A 17,388-nucleotide genomic window follows, 5' to 3' on the forward strand; every position below is an offset into this window, starting at 1 on the left:
ATCTCTTTAAATGAATGGTGGAATCAGTGGGTCACTGGCAAATCAAGAATCAGCTGGCTTCTTTTAAAAATGATTTTGCATGCTATTTTGATTGGTGGTAGAAAACCTGGTCTTCTGCTTAAATGCTACCGCTTTTAACGGATAATGACATGAAATGCTTTTCGAATTCTTAAATAGGAGAATGCTGACTATAGGAGGCAGGGGATATCTAATAACCAGACTGGAGAGCAGAGAGGAAGAAAGTATGTGAAACGTTTGGTGGACATAAGGGAGCTGAATGAACAAGCCAAAGTAATTGATGATCTAAAGTAAGTGTGTGTGTTTCCTTTCTAAAAAAAATAAATAATCTTTTAATCAGAATAATTAAAACAACTTGAGAGACCTGCCTTTTTGATTAAAACTGTATCTTACATTTTTATGCCACTATGCTTCCAAACATCTCCTTGGCATATAGTTGTCCTCTTTTATCCTCACAACAACTCTGTCTGGCAAGAAGAAAGTGGCTGGTGTCAGGATTTCATAGAATTGTAGAGTTGGAAAGGACTCCAAGTGTCATCTAGTCCAACGCCCTGAACCCGTGCCTCCCCTTTCCAGGTCCACCGCTCTAATCATCACACCAAATTGTCTTTAGTTTTCTACTCAGAGTTTTCACCATTCTGTCCTCAGGAAACTGGGTGCAAGTGAAGGAACCATAAACCAAGAAATTCAACGTTATCAGCAATTGGAGTCGGTCGCTGTCAATGATATTCGCCGAGATGTTCGTAAAAAACTGCGCAGGTCAAGTATGCGGGTGAGCAATTCTTAAGATTCCTTTGTAGCACAGTAACATTGCTACATGAACATTGTTTTCACATTTTAAAAAGATAGTAGAACACTGTTTCTGATATGACAGGACCTTCTCTGTGGTGACCCCCCCCAATTACGGAATGCCCTCTGTGTAGCTGTCCTCTTCGTTATTAGTGTTTAGGTGGAATTTGAAAACATTCCTGTTCAGCCAGGCATTTGGTGACTCCTACTTTGAAATGATTAGCTATAGTTTGTTTTGAAATGTTCTTTTTCAAAACGTTGCATTGTTCTTATTGTTAATTCTTCTTATTGATAATTTTACTGTTTTACCTTTTGTAAACCACTTTGAGGGGTTCTTTTGTTTTACAATCAAGCAGGGTGTAAATTTTAAATAAATAAATATCAAGACACAGGTACATAAGTCACTCTGAGAGCCCCCTTTTTTTCCTAACAGAAGAGGGATGCATTTCTGTGTTAACTATGGAAAAGCCAAAAGGTGCAAGTCAGCAGTTTCGTTTTTAGCAATTTCTGTCAGTTCTGGGTTTTTTGCACCTATTTCCATATGAACCCATCCTCCTTTTCCTCTCTCCATTTCACACTACCTGCTGTCTTATCCCTTTAAATGTGTTCTCTCATCCCATACTCTCTTCTTACCACCACAGATCTGTGCTGGCCTACTATTCTCTCTGGAGCTGTGTTCACAATTACTATTTTTTTCCTTCTTTACATCAAAGGAGTGGGGGAACCTTTTCGGCTCCAAAGGCCAGATCCTATATCAAGATTGGCTTCCCGGGCCAAATCTAATGTACAGCACTGTGAGCCCCCCCCAAGCCCCCCTTCCATTTTTACATCTGATCTGGGAAGTTTAAAAGGAGCGTGAGGAGACTTGCCCAGGCTTTAAGACAGCCCTGTGCTGCCCTTCTATTTCAGCTTGAAACAGGAGCACAGGGCCCTTTTGCTAAAGTCTTGTTTGAAGCAGCTGTCCCCTTCTATGTTAAATGAAGGAGAAACACAATAGAAAACCCCAACACTCCCATTTCAGCTGAAACATGAGTGTGGAGACTGCCTTCCATTGCTTTTCAGTAGCACTGTTTGAAGCATCTTATGCATGTCTCCAGTAAGCAAACAGTGCCAATCATCTACTTGCAGGAGAAGTGCATGAGAGGCTTTAAACTACACTTTTGAGAAGTTCTTGAAACCCTGCTCAACCTTTTGATCCAGCCCAACAATCATTTGAAAGTTCCTTGGAACCTATAGCTCTAAGGAGCGAGCCTAAATCTATTCACAGACCTTACGTTAAGCAGACCTAATAGATTCAGATCTCAATGGAACTTCAGATAATTAACTTTTTCAGTATCATACCTTTGATTTACAATATTGGTAGCCTGTGTGAATGTGTAGGTAAGTAGCATTCCTAAATAGTTGATTTGCCTTAGTGTCAAGCTATGTAAGTGTCCTGTTGATGGAATATTGAAATAATGTTGTTTTTGTTTGATTGTTTTTAGGCAGCATCTCTGAAAGACAAATGGGGCTTAGGCTACAAACCTAGCTATAATCGATCCAAAAGTATTACAGCATCTGGAAGGCCACCTTTGAAAAGAATGGACAGAGCAAGGTAAGGTGATTAAAAAACACAAACAAATGCATATACTTGTTCAGAGGTCAAAGATGTTAATCTGTATGTTTTCTTCACCTGCTCATTATTTTCTAGTAATTTAGGTTTCCTCATGGGTTGAACAGCAACTTAATATACACCACCATGGGTGAATTCAGATTTGGGGTGGAGATTCAGGTTTTGCCTTCCATTTACTTTGTCCCATAGAACTGGGCGGAAATGACTGAAAATTGAGCCAACCCCATCTGAAGAGCCCCACCACTTAAAATTTTTACCACTTTAGTTTTACCACTTTAAATCAAGTATTATGTATGCCTTCTGTATCCAGTGCAGCTGTGTTGCTCCTAACCATGCGAAATAGTTGGTTTCTTGCAAGTCAGTGAATTGCCATTTAATCTGCCTAATCCAAAGACTCAGGACTAGAACACCTAGAAGATGTTCAGGTTGTGGCTCTAAATTGAGAAGGAGCCCCACAATAATGGAACAACTGTCAGAAATGCCTCTGTGTTTACCCTTTATTGTCTAGATTTACTATATGAATAAAATAACTGAGAAGTTCCGCATTAATAATACTAAAAGACTTTTTATATATGTGATAGTACACGTCTTGGAGAAAGTGAGGACCTCCCAGAAATACGTGTAGATGGAGCATCTCCTGGACCCAGAGTCACTTTCAACATACAGGACACGGTAAGACAGCCATCAGCTGTTGTGCTGCATTCATTAAGTCCCATGATGAAATATATACTAAGAATAGGTGATTGTTACATAGAGATGGGAAAGTTTGTCTGGCGATTCAGTACCCTAGCTGCATATTTCAAATATTGCAAGTAAAGAAAGATTAAAATGTATTCAGATTTAATTCTGCATTCTTTAAACTACCTTCACTTCAGTAACTAGTGTGTGAAAGATATACATATTTTAAGTATGTTCATTTATTAGTATATTTATATATTATGTTACATACATGTGCATGTTATCCATATAATGCATTCTGTCATGCTTCGTGTGTTAAATTTTTCAGTAATTTGTCATATGTAGCCATTGCTATGTTCACTAATGAAATTTGGTTTTTATACAACGTTACCACATTAAACATGCCAGTGTCTTCGATATGCTTATTTTAATTTTTGTTTCTTTTTTCACTTTTAATTAAGTTGAATAAAACAGTTTTGGGGATTGCACAACAATCCAGCCTTCCAGGGGAAGGGTATTTTCAGGTATTTGCAAAAATCAATAAGTATACTAATTAATCGCATGGAAAAGCGCTTCATTGATCATCTCTCTTACCTAATCATAATGCATACAGGCAACACACTCGCAAACCTGTCAATATGGCAAAGTGCAGTACTTCTTTTTCTTGGGTGGTGTTAATCATTTCTCTTTTTCTGGAGCTTGTTCTCCATGGAAGTCTGGTAGGTCGTAAGATGTCTTTAACATAGTTGGATTGCTAAAACTTTAAAACTACAAATAGATCTCTCTAAAACAAAGGCAGGCGGTAGAGGACCTTGTAAGTCAGAAATATGAAGCTAAATTTTAGATTATTGTCATAGGCTGACTGTTTCAGCTGATGTGGTCAGTGACAGATTGCTGATGAAAGATCAGTTATTCCTCATCAGAAATGTATCTTTGTCTCGCTAAACAAACCAAGAATGTTGACACTGATAGTTCTAAAAAGGCCAAGACAAGATTCCATTCCTTAAAATAATAGGCGGTGAATGACAATCTAAATGAGTGCCCAAAACATTATATCAGGTTGTTTAAACCCAAGATCTTGAGGCATAAATCATTACTCAAAGTATGGGAATCAAAACACTTTAAACATGTCATTTTCTAATGACATTCGAATTGTATATGCATATTCCCTATTAATTCCAAACCAATGAACTTTGGTTTATTGTCGGTTAACAAACCAGGAAAGCAAGCCAGGATAGAAGCATAAAGTTGGAACATCCTGATCCCTATACATATTGCAGCGTTCCTTGAAACTTAAACGCTCGTCTAAAACCAAACCAGTATTCATGAAGGCCTCTTGAAACCTTTTAGCCTTAAAAATGCCTAGGCTCGTATTAATTATTTTACTTTGATCTTTAAAAGCATATCTGTAAAGATAGTATTATACCTTTTGTACCACCAGAATTTTGCATGCACTTCCATTCACTAACAATTTCTGTTCATTCCTCTTATTTGCAGGTGGTTTTGAGGTTTCTTGCTGTTCTGTAGCTTTGCTTTTAATTTTTTTTAATAAAATCACCATACATATTAGTATGTATTCCCAACCTAAGCTTATTGCTTTGTTTTTTAATTTCTCTTTCTAAGGTGCTTGTCGTAGATCATTCATCTGTTTGTAAACATGTTTCATGGCTTAATTTCCTTGGACTGTCCAAAGTAATAAATATTACTTCGGATAATTTTTTGATGTGCTTTGCCTTTCAGACACCTGATTTCTCCCCACTCCCTCTGATAGAGATAGTAGCTATAACTTGAATGTCTTTTTTTTTTTCCTTTGCAATTAGTTTCCAGAGGAGACAGAATTGGATCTTTTGTCAGTAACCATTGATGGTCCATCCCATTACTCATCCACTAGTGAAGGATCATGCTCAGTATTCAATTCACCCAAAACTCCAGCTGTCTTCTCACCAAGCATTCCCTTCCAGCCTGAAGAAGGAAGACGAGATGACAGCTTGTCTTCAACTAGTGAGGATTCTGAAAAGGAAGATGATCATGAAAGAGAGAGGCCTTATTTTTACAGGAAAGCACAGTGAGCATAATATTAAAAACAATATCTTAATTGGGAAGGTTAAGCTTTTCGTTAACAATAATTTAGATAAAGAAATCCATCACTCTTAACATCTGGAGGGCTACAGGTTGGCTAATAGTCTGCTTCCATATAAAGCATTTGCTGTTTTCCTAAATCCCTTGTAAATGCTTGAATGATCTGAATCACATGTGCACTGCAATATCAACTTAAGATAAGTGTGCTGCATGCATTCGAATTTTTTTTTTTTAACTTCCTCCCCTTTACCGGAAGAGTATACCTGATTACGGATCTCCCATTGTCTTTTATGGAAGCAACAAGAGGGAGGGTGATTTGGATGCCCCCTTGTGGCTTGGGGGGAGTCAGATTTAAGTGATTTAAGTCAGAACAGACTTTAAGTGAGACCTGGAGGAAAGAGGTAAGCCTCCTTCCCCCAGCATCGCAGCGCAATCCAACCAAGTTGGGGGGCGGCCTCTAGAATAAGGTTACCAGATGTCCCTGTTTCCCGGGGACAGTCCCCATACAAATCAGTCCCCATACAAAATCATATAATGGGAATGCATTGGGAAAAAATCTGGTAATCTTACTCTAGAACAGCTGCTTCCAATGAAAGTAAAATGCATCCACTTTGCATATAGTTTGGCCCTTGCATGCAGCATAGTAAAACACTAAAGAAACATTTCAAGTCCTCACCTGAAATAAGTTGGATAAGCTTCTTTTTGTCAAGAGCTCCAAAACAGTTGTTTGCTTTCTACAGGACTCTTTCTCGCAAGAAAGCAACAGGTTTTGCTGCTGTCCACCAGTTGTTTACTGAACGGTGGCCAACATCTCCGGCCAGCAGAAGTGTGACTGGCACAACTACAGAGAGGAATATTGACTTTGAACTTGATGTGAGAGTTGAAATTGATTGTGGAAAGTGTGTGCTTCATCCAACAACGCTTCAGCAAGAGCATGATGACATAAGCTTAAGGAGGTAAGAGCCCTGCTGGAAGCGGAGCAGGTTCACTAAGCCATACTGAGAAGAGCAGCATGCTTCCGACACAAATCTTCTCCAAGTCTCCATAAGATTAACCGGCAATTTACATTATATGCCATATGCTACAGGGTTCATGGTAATTTTTATGTCCCGTATACAAAAAAGTTAAGGAATGAACAATTTTATTTTAAGGCAATGATCTAAATAGGTAGCCATTGTTTTTTCCATTCAGCAACATTAAATGATATCCATTCTTTTTATAGATGTGAAGCCTTGGTTAGTATCAAGAACTCTGATACAGAACTTGATGGATCAGATCTGTTTATCTTCTCTAAATCATGAATATATAGATGGAACATAACCACATTCAGGTGGCTCTTTTCCATTGTGATAGGAAAGATTCTTAGGCCGCAGTTTTGCATAGATGGGACTTGTATCTACTTCAGTTGAATTTAAGCAACCAAAATGTCTGCAGGGTTGCAGCAGCAGTTATCATATTTTATTACTTCCAGTTTGTGTTTGTGTAAATGGAGTCCTGAATAAAATGCTCAAGGAGGCAGTATAATAAATGAAACAGACATAAATATTATACTATATACAGTTAGACCCAGAGGTACTCCTCCACAAATGGAAGGAGTCTTTGCATTCACAGAAGAGGCTTGGATCCAGTAGAGGCTTCCATGAATAGAAGGGGGAAGCATTTTGCACTAATTCCGCATACAGCCTTCCACACCATCTCCTACACTCTTCTAGAGGAGCCCTCAACTCTCTGGAGAATATTTTTTGAGGCAACAGGAGCCTTCAAGAGAAGGAGAAGCTAGGACGCAAAGCACCTCATACCATGTACAGAATTCTGCTTACAGAATTCTGTATCCAACCCATGGTTTATCTTCAATTATTCCTAGCAGTGCTCACTTTCAGCTTTGGAAATAACATAATGTTACACTTCCATTCCTGTTAAGTCATGCTGTGCCTTGCTGTTTACTGTTTAGAAGCTATGATCGCAGTTCCAGAAGTTTAGATCAAGAGTCTCCTTCAAGAAAGAAGAAATTTCAAACTAACTATGCATCAACTACTCACTTACTGGCTGGAAAGAAAGTTCCATCATCTCTGCAGACGAAGTCTGGTGACCTGGAAACAACAGTATTTTACATTCCTGGTGTAGATGTGAAGGTAAAAAAGCATGGAGGAAAGCTGGGAGATGTTGGTCTTTTCCTTGTAACAAAGGTGATCAAGTACAACCACAGTTTTTTTTATCCCTTAACTCCTAATGCCAGTAGTGCAGCTTCTGTGATGCTGACAATTACACATATGCAGTGAAGTACAAATCCTGTTTTAGATAAGTGACAGTTATTTTGGGTTTACAAGGTATGATGCAGATGTGGATTGTCTGTTATTATAGTCTCCATGGTTTACAGGGCAACCTTGTTACCAAGTTGAAGTGTGGAAACCTTCAAGATAAGGTAAATCCTGGAAATGCTAACCTAACCAGACAAGCAACTTTTAGAAACAATATGTTGGGCTAGATGGAACTTGATCTGACCCAGCAGGGTAATTCTTACATTTTTAACCCAGCCTCTGGTATAAAATCAGTATGTGACAAAACCTGGATTTTACCATTAAATAAGGTATCAGTACAAACCCTGAGATGTATCTGCTGAGATGAGCATTCCATTCTAAAGCATATTATGGTGGGTTAATGCTTGGGCATTGTCAGTGTTTTGAGTGGATGGAAACTTCATGTAGTGAAAGTTAGGTTACATAAAGTGCTTACAAGGGTGGTGCTTTTGCTGTCCTTGTTCTTCTGTAGACATGGCATTGCGAATGTGCTGTTTGGGCATTTGTACCATGAGCCTTAAAGGCCATAAAATGCAGAAGATACCACCTGTGATATTTCTAGGCAAAACAAATATGCAGAGTTTCTAACACTATGGAATGCAAACTAGAGCCTGAACAAAGCCTGTTTATTTTCTTCTAAAATACACCATCTTTTTTCTCTCTCTCTCTTTTAAAGAAAATACTCCAGGCAACACCCAGTAACAGTTAAAAATATAATAGATGATAAATCACAATAATAAAATTATCAAACTTGTATAAATGATATAAGGACAGCAGCCCAGAAACCCAACGCAAAGACAATAATTAGCTGTGAGAAAATGACAGCTAGAATATTGCCAGTTTGGCAAGACTTTTCTTCTAGTGCATTAGAGCAGTTTTGAATTGAAGATGTTTATGTTTCAATATAAAGCTTTGCTTCAAATAATAGGTTTCCTTCTTTTCAAAAAGAAGTTTTGAAGAAACTGTTGCTCTGCCTAGATGTGGGAACTGGGGCTGTGAATGCATAAATAGGCAGGGTTTTTTCATTTGTGGCACACACTGGTGATGGATCTACACTTTTCTTTCATTCCAGCTACATTATAACTCAAAGATGTTAAAGACTGAATCGCCAAATGCATCCCGAGGGTCATCTCTGCCAAGAACCCTTTCCAAAGAATCCAAGTTGTATGGTATGAAAGATACTGCCATGCCTCCTACCTACAGCAAAGCTAAATCTTTACTTCCTCCCCAACCCCCACCTCTCCCATCAGGTAGAGATTTCTTTTACATGCTGTACTTTTGCTTTAATTCTCTCCATACTGTGGAGTTCCATGCTTAGATCTAAATCTGCTTCATAGTTTAATAAAGCATCCTACTTGATTGATATGATCATGGTTATTAACTCCTAAAACATACTGATAGACATCCAGTACTATTCAATAATTCTAATTTTTGCTAAAATTTACTGGATAGAAACTTCCCTGTACCTTAAAGACTCTCATTGATTTCTTGTTCTTTTTCTATTAGATTTTCTCTTTGTAGAAACTTTATTTCACCAAATAAAACTAATTTTCCCTACTTACTTTGCCTTTATTTCAGAGGCCTTGGCACTGAAAGTTGTGTGACTGAAGTCAAGCATTATAATATGACCCAGTCTACATACATATTTGCCTGGTTTCCCTGACACAGTGTAACCCAAACTGTGGCTTATCAGGATCATGCGAATGTGCAGATTTCTGGAGAGGAGCTTGCAGAGGCTTTGCTCCTGCCCTGTTCTTATGCTAACCTAAGGTTTAATTTATTGTGTCTTCAGAACCAGAACTCAGGATTAAACTCTCTCCCTACCAGCCACAAACTAAGAACAAGCGAAGAACAAATCACACTTTGTTCTTGCATGTTGTTTCTTATCTCGAAAAAACAGTAAATATGTGCTCCTCCTTTTTATCCGTTCTTCTGAGTGTAGTATGTCCTCAGCTGGGACTTGAGTTCCCCCTAGCGTTTGAAAGCGAGACTGCTGTTGCTGCAAAGAAAGTTTCTGGATTTCTTTCCCTCTGAAGTCTCAGTTTATTCCTGCCTTTACTTGAAGCAGATGTTTAGAGTGTGTTCTTTCCCTTGTCTTCTACTTCTCAGGCCTGTGCGTTATTATTTGCGTTTTTGTGTGAGTGCGTTGTGAGGTAGCAACCCATGTCTCTGGTTGGTTCCTGATCTTTTGAGACTTGAGTGATTTACTTTGTTTTCTCCTCAGTGTGGTTTTATTGCAGCCTTTTCCCTCCTCCTTACCAGAGACTTTCGCCTCACTCTTCATCTCTACTTAGTTGTTGCTGCCTGTGAAAGTCTTACAGGATTTTTTTCTACTCCTCCCCATTTGTTCTTTTTTCCATTGTTCATTGTGTCTCCTCAGCTCCCTTGTCAGTCCCATCTGCTTCAGGCCACTAGCTGCAGCAGCAGTGAGCAAAATACTAACGTCTAGACCACTGTGCTCATGTCCAAAGCATGTGTGCAGTCGGCACCTGCCTCACAATCTCTCTCATCAGTGGCTGCAGTGAGGCTACCTTCTTCCCTGCAGGGATTGGTGGGGGTGGCACTATCAGAAACCTATAAGGCAGGCCAAAAGGAACTTGACTTCTTCCTGTGTGGCAGCAACCACGGGTTGGGAGCAGAATGCAACAGTGCCATGGGGGACCAAGCTGCAAGCATTGGAGGGGAAACAGCAGTGGCAGCTTGTTGGAGGGGAGAGTGCTGAAAGCAGGAGTTAGCAGAGCTGAAGACAAAGCACTGAAATATGTTTTAGTTGAATCAACATGAAGCAACATGGAAAAACCTCACGGGATTTAGTCCATTGGACAGGAGTAAATTGTTGTCTTAATCATCCAGAATGGTTTGAGTGATATTGACTTAAATAAACACACCTTGCATTTTAATTTGTACTCTAATTGAAATGGTTGAATTAGTATTCCACTAAACCGTTTTTTCCTCAAACTTTTCAGCCAAAGGAAAAGGAAGTGGTGGTGTAAAAACTGCAAAACTATACGCTTGGGTTGCACTCCAGTCCTTGCCAGAGGAAATGGTGATTAGCCCCTGCCTGTTAGACTTCCTGGAGAAGGCCCTTGAAACAATTCCTATAACTCCAATAGAAAGGAATTATGCAGGTATCACAGGTTGTTTCTACCACATCTTTTATTTTATGATCCACTTCCATTAAAATGTTCCTTTCTGTTTTAATTATATCCTTGGTTCTTTTTTCTTTTCTTTTTTTAGCTGTCACTTCACAGGATGAGGATATGGGGCAGTTTGACATGCAAGACCCTTTGGAAGAATCTACAGCCTCCTTAGTATCTTCATCAACATCAGCATATTCATCCTTCCCTGTTGATGTTGTAGTGTATGTAAGAGTCCAGGTGAGGACATGAGTTACATACTGAGGGCAGTTCATGTCCCATTAGAGTCAATGGCAAAACTGATAGTTATTTGTATGTGTTACACAGTTTTTGGAAATGTTTAAAGGGGGAGAACTGACACCTTAATATCTTGATTTGTTACATTGTATCCCACCCTTATTCCAATGAATTTACAATATAGCTAAATCCTAAGACTGCGAAAACAGCTAGAGAGGGGACAGTCAATCTGTGCTCTTAGCGTAGTTGTCCAAATTATAATAATCCAGGCATCTACACTAGCACAGATAAGAGCCTAAGACAGACTGATTCATGTGTCATTCTTGTTATGTGAGATAAAGCAACCTAAATTTCTTGATTTGCTCATATGGAAGTTGTCCTCCAAGCATTTCTCCCACAAACAATATCACTTTGGTTAGTAGAGGATACTAACCTCCTTATTCCTTACTGTTTTCTCCCTGCTGTCAGACTTTATATGGTAAGCTCCTTGGAGCTGAATGATGTCATCTCCAGTGGGTGCTATGTCATCGCCAAGTGGCTATCATTATAGTCCACTCGCATAAAGGCATAAAAGAAAAGTTAACAGAAGTTGCTGGTATCTGTTCTGATTATATGGTTTGATATGTGTCCTAAATATGTGTTTCTCTCTTGTTCAGCCTTCACAGATCAAGTTCAGCTGCTTACCTGTGTCACGGGTGGAATGCATGTTGAAACTTCCCTCCCTTGATCTTGTATTTTCTTCGAATCGAGGGGAGCTAGAAACTTTAGGTACAAGCTGTCCTACGGAAAACGCTATGCAAAGTGGATCTAAGATGCCTTCTAAAACTGTCTCACCAGGTAAAAAAAATGAAATTTAAAAATCCTGTTACATTTCTAGTTATTCAGAGGTGTGCAAAACAATTCCGTTATGGAATGGCTCCATTTAGATTCACTTCAGGAATTAACCTGGATGAGCTCCCCCCCCCCCCCCCGCCTGATATTTCATTATTTGGCACAGCTGCGTTTTCCATTTTCAACAAACTGCAGAAACTAGTAGAGCATGAGACTCTTAATCTCAGAGTCATGGGTTCAAACCCCATGTTGCCCAAAAGATTCCTGCTTTGCAGGGGGTTAGACTAGATGACCCTCATGGTCCCTTCCAACTCAACAATTCTATTATTCTATGATTCTAATTTTGTGCAAACTGAGAACTGTAGTTAATGTTAGCTATTGTTCAGGGAAAGAAGAATCAGCCACAGTTTAAATTGGCTTGTTTCCTTAAACCAGTTGTGCCCAAACTTTTTTCAAAGAGGGCCAGATTTGATGAAGTGAACGTTCGTGAGGGCCAACCAAAGTTGTTAACATTTTTTAAGGATTGAAGTTGTTGTTGGGGTTTTACCCCCCAGGAGATGGACAGCCACAGGGGCCGGATTAAACCAACCAGCGGGCCGCATTAGGCCCTTAAATGTCTGGGTTCAGCTAATTAAAAATGGAAGCTTTTAGTCTCCTGTGCAAGAGGAGGCGAGGGACGTGCATGAGCCTTCAGGCTTGTGCATGTAACACTGAACCAAAGTATTCAGTGCATTGTTATTTACTCTTTGGAAACATTTAAATGTTTAAGTGATTTACTTTTTTAAGAAGGAGGAAACATCTCTTCTATCTTTGTTCTGTTTCTCCGGTTAACTCCTCACTGTCAAAATTTAGATTTAATATCCTAAGGGCAACATTCATCAAAATTTTGTTTCTGTTGTCTGTAAAGCACCATGTACACATAAATAATAATTTGTTGCGTGTATCAGAATGGGAATTTGAGTTGTAGATTGTTTTGTCTCGTGTAAAGCTACTTTTTTAATTTGAAGGAAGTGTTGAAAGCAACAGTTTGGTGTATGACACTGGGGAGTCATATCTTTCCATGTCTGTATCATCATATTTGATGGTTCAAATGGAATAATCAAGAGAGAACTCATGGATGATCTTTAGGATTGAACTAAGGAACATGTAATTTATTTAATATGTGCTATTTTTAAAATTGTTCTTTCATTTTGCACTATAGGTTCATCACCTGGACTGGGCAGTCCTTTTGGGAGAACACGGCATAGTAGCAGCCAGTCAGATTTGACAGGTGCTAGCAGCAGTTCTTCAGGTCTGAGCTTCACTGCCTGCATGTCCGATTTCTCTCTCTACGTATTTCATCCGTATGGAGCAGGGAAGCAGAAGTCCAGTGTGGCAGGATTGTCTTCTGGATCAGGATCCCTAGGTAATTGCAGAATATAAAATTTCACAAACGTGTATTGGTTGTTCTTAAGCTTTGGTGGGGCGGATGTTCTTAGAGAAATACAAAAGAGTTTCTGCAAAAAGTATTTTTCTATTGCTATGAAAAGCCAATCATTTCAATACATGTGAACGTACATTAAAGATGCAGTTTTCTGTGTATGCATTTCATAGAGTTCATGGGTGTGTTAGTGTCCTTTCCACTAGTATATGCAAAATCTTTCCGAGGTTATTTTTACATTTTTTTTAAAGAACAAGTGAGATATATAGCTGCTATTATCAACAGTTTGTGTTACACAGCCCAAAGTGCCTATGTCTTTTTGTGCTAAGCTGAAATATGCAGGCACTAGTAAGAACAACTTAGGGTGCTTCAAAACAAGTGAAAACTGTTATACTGTTCCTTATGGTTTCAGGAAATGTAGATGAAGAACCCTCGTCAGTTACTGGTCGTAAAGATTCATTGAGCATCAATCTGGAGTTTGTAAAAGTTAGCCTTTCAAGAATAAGGCGTTCAGGAGGTGCTACCTTTTTTGAGAGCATGTCTGCAAGCAAATCTGCAAGCAAAATGGATACTACATTAATAAACATATCTGGTATTTATCAATCTTGTTTAATGTTGGACCTAGTCCACTATGCACCCTGGTTGTATATGCTCCATTGCATTTATGGGTATAACAGTAATTAGCATTGTTTTCTTGCGATATTATATTCTACCTCTATTTTCATCTCACTTTTATGTGCCGTCTTTCTATATTACTATACACGGTTTACAAGCTGAAGAAGCAACAAAATATACAACAAAGATCATACACCGTATGGCAGTCTGATCCAGTGCAAAAAGAGTCATAATAAAAACATAACTGGAAAATAAACAACTTGTAGCAAAGTAATATTCAGTAATCCATTAGAGTATAACAGTACACAATAAAATTAAACATCAGCATATAATAATTAAATGAAAAATAAATAAATAAAAGAAATGCAGTTTTAACAATTACAATAAAAAATTACTAAACTGTAATCAATAAAAGTAACAACAAGTCAAAATGCATGAAATACAACACACACAAAACCATGTAAAAGGATCAAATTGAGAATCATAGACACACAACTTATAAAATTATTTTTAAAAAATAAATCCCTGAGCTCCTCTTCTCTCTTCCCAGCTACTTCTGCTGTTTTTAAAGTTGTGGAAAGGCTCCTAGGCTGGATTGCGGGGCAAGGCAGGTAGAAAAAGCCATTGCCTGGTGCCTCATAGCTGCACAGCTCACTTTGCATTAAATGAATTGATCACCAAGCTTTTTAAAAATAAGACTGTGCTGCTGTTCTGCTGACACAACAGATTTCCATGCACAGAACAGAACTTCTTCATCCTCTCCTGTCACCTCCATTCCCTGCTCACCCCACACCCTGGGGCAGGGAATGGAGCAGACTTTGGGTGGAGAAAAGGGAATGGAACTCTGCTTGCACAGCATTGGATATGGCCTGTGCTCGTATCATGTCATCAAGTTGATTTTTTGACAACATGGGCTTTGACTGGAGCTGTGACTGAACTAACACGGTTCTGGATGTTGGATGCATACAAATTCTGTGAAATCTACAGTTATCTGCATCACAGACAGGATAAGGCCTGATTGTTTAGAGTTACACTTCCTGTTCATGAGACGTTCTGCTAAGATGCTGAAAATGAAGACAAGACCCGGGTTTGCCTTTGAACATTTTGCTTGAATGAATTTTGATTTTGAGCCCCATTCAATAAGCATGATTTTTAAAGGAAGAAAGCGTGAACAATTTACAACTCATAAGATTAAGGCTAATATTTGCCTGCAATATGTTATAGTTGAAACCAAATATAATTAGACTCTAAAAATGTGGGTCATCTAGATGTAATTGGGTAGAGCCCTAGTCTTTGTGATAGAGATAATACATTGATAAATAATTCATAATTTGAATGAATTATGGGCTCCATCTCAACTATTTCACTTGGCACCAATGTGAAATATGAATTATCACCATGTACTAGAATCCAGAGCCCTTTGAACTACTCTGGGCTACAACCTGTTCAACAGCTAACATCCCCTCCCACCATCTTGCTGCTCCCACTTAGTTGTCTGCATAAAAAAAGATAGTGAAACCAAATGCAACTTGCCAGGCCTATTGGAATTCCCATGGATTCGGATAAATTGAGCTTCTGATCAGAGCAGGGGATTTACCCAGGGTGAAACACCAAAATCCAATGGAAAAACTTGAAAACGCTGTTTGGCAGCCTCCTTGTTTGGGATGGGAAAAGGATCCGAACCTTTACATATTTTCCCTCTGCCACATGTATGGCTAACCTTTCTCCTGGGCGGTTGGGCAGTACTGATGGTTAGGCTTTTGGTGGGTACTAGTGTTCAAGCTGTGTAGAAGGTGTAGCTATTTTGTGCTGTTTGAGATGTCTTTTTCTTCATACCAACATTTTTAGTATTTGATTGAACAAGTTATTTAGTATTTTATTATTTCATTGCATTTCTTATGTATTTTCTTATTGTAAATCATTTGGGGATGCCTCTGGTTGTGTGAAGCGATATGTAAATATACTATGTAAATATAATTAGCTAAACTTACTTAAAAAGGAGGAAAGCAATTCGGAGCATATTGTTGCACATCCAGTTTTATTACTTTTTTTAAATTCTTTTATTAGCTGTGTGTGATATAGGATCTGCTTCCTTTAAATATGACATGAGGAGACTAAGTGAGATTTTAGCATTTCCAAGAGCCTGGTACAGGAGGAGTATTGCAAGACGCCTCTTTCTCGGGGACCAAACAATAAATCTCCCAGGTAAGTGATTAAAAAAATAATAATCCAGATTACAATGTAGAGAATTTTTAGCTGTCGTACTTTGCTCATTTTATTATTCATTCATTCATTCATTCTTTTGCTGTATTTCAACAATATGATTAGTTAATATTGTGAACACTTTTTCTGGTGGGGTCTGGACTGTGATGGAAGTAAGCAGCGAAGGTGTGTTTAATATATGTATGATTTGTCTTGGCCTTGAATCTGAACTTTTTTAAAAAGACAGGGTTCACTCCTAAGCTTATATCCAATATGGTGTCCCGCTTGCACAACATACTTTCATTTGTACTAATGGGGCTTTCTCTCTTCCCTTCTCTACCCCATCACACATACCCAAAATCTGCCCTGGGAGGTTGGGGGACCCTCTAGAGCAGGTTTGCGTGGTGGGGAGTGACTTCTGGGCACACACTCTGGTGCACTATTGGATCGCACCCTTAGTAATTAATTAATTTCTGTATCTTGCAACCGTGACGAATTTGATATAGGATGGGCTGATAAAATACAAGGTCATACTGGAGAAACGCACACTTTGACAAACTGATAACATTTGCTTTTGGCTAATAATAACCTGCCATTCAGTGCAAAGAATGGTAACGTAAGCTTTATAGTGGTACATCAGGTTAAGAACTTAATTCGTTCCGGAGGTCCATTCTTAACCTGAAACTCTTCTTAACCTGAAGCACCACTTTAGCTAATGGGGCCTCCTGCTGCCACTGCACCGCCGGAGCACAATTTCTGTTCTCATCCTGAAGCAAAGTTCTTAACCCGAGGTACTATTTCTGGATTAGCGGAGTCTGCAACCTGAAGCATATGTAACCTGAAGCGTATGTAACCCGAGGCACCACTGTATTTTATTTCTCAGTAGCATCTGGCCCCGGGACACCAGATTCTATTGAAGGAGTAAACCAGCACATGTCTCCTGAATCATCACGAAAAGCATACTGTAGAACCTGGGAGCAGCCAAGCCAGTCCGCCTCATTTACGCACATGGCTCAGTCTCCTAATGTTTTCAATGAGCACAGCACAAACAGCAATATGTCACCTGGAACAGCAGCACATAACTTAAAATCTCCAGCTGTTTCAAGATCCAGGAGTGTGTCAGACTCTTCAGTTCCCCAGAGAGGTACGAACATCATTCTTTGCTTTTACTGCTTTAATTTGCATGCTACTTTGTAATAATATCTTTGGGTCATGCCCTATTCAGATTTATAGTGATTGTAATCTTAGCATGCAAGAATTTAATCAGCTGTGACAACCATCTTGTCACTATTACCAGCCACTGGGAGATGATGTCATGTTAGCAGTTCCTTTGAAGCCAAATTTGGAAATTGATTCAAGTCGTGTGGACGATTTCTGCATGACAACTCTTTGCTTTTAGCCACTGCTGGAGTTGGTGTAGAGATGCTCCACAAGATCATACAAATATATAATGGTAAGAGGTTTCCCCCCATG

The 17,388-nt window shown here is 39.0% G+C and overlaps 1 protein-coding gene across 11 annotated transcripts in view; it reads left to right on the forward strand.

Annotated features, from left to right (window-relative positions):
• The window catches only part of BLTP1 (bridge-like lipid transfer protein family member 1), a 105,012-nt gene that overhangs the window by 79,150 nt on the left and 8,474 nt on the right, over positions 1–17,388 (forward strand). For 5 of the 11 annotated variants that reach the window (XM_081924677.1, XM_081924686.1, XM_081924682.1 and 2 more), the window contains 16 exons: positions 178–308; positions 667–790; positions 2,292–2,401; positions 3,001–3,091; positions 3,559–3,621; positions 4,918–5,162; positions 5,917–6,132; positions 7,128–7,308; positions 8,546–8,723; positions 10,440–10,601; positions 10,711–10,850; positions 11,504–11,684; positions 12,880–13,083; positions 13,511–13,690; positions 15,781–15,918; positions 16,799–17,059. In XM_081924677.1, the coding sequence (XP_081780803.1) occupies positions 178–308; positions 667–790; positions 2,292–2,401; positions 3,001–3,091; positions 3,559–3,621; positions 4,918–5,162; positions 5,917–6,132; positions 7,128–7,308; positions 8,546–8,723; positions 10,440–10,601; positions 10,711–10,850; positions 11,504–11,684; positions 12,880–13,083; positions 13,511–13,690; positions 15,781–15,918; positions 16,799–17,059 (2,605 nt within the window). The remainder of the gene's footprint in view (positions 1–177; positions 309–666; positions 791–2,291; positions 2,402–3,000; positions 3,092–3,558; positions 3,622–4,917; positions 5,163–5,916; positions 6,133–7,127; positions 7,309–8,545; positions 8,724–10,439; positions 10,602–10,710; positions 10,851–11,503; positions 11,685–12,879; positions 13,084–13,510; positions 13,691–15,780; positions 15,919–16,798; positions 17,060–17,388) is intronic. The other 6 variants (XM_081924680.1, XM_081924684.1, XM_081924685.1 and 3 more) reach the window with 5 other exon arrangements.

The sequence above is a fragment of the Podarcis melisellensis genome, assembly GCF_964234715.1.
Source record: "Podarcis melisellensis genome assembly, chromosome: 9".
In the NCBI taxonomy this organism is placed as follows: domain Eukaryota; kingdom Metazoa; phylum Chordata; class Lepidosauria; order Squamata; family Lacertidae; genus Podarcis; species Podarcis melisellensis.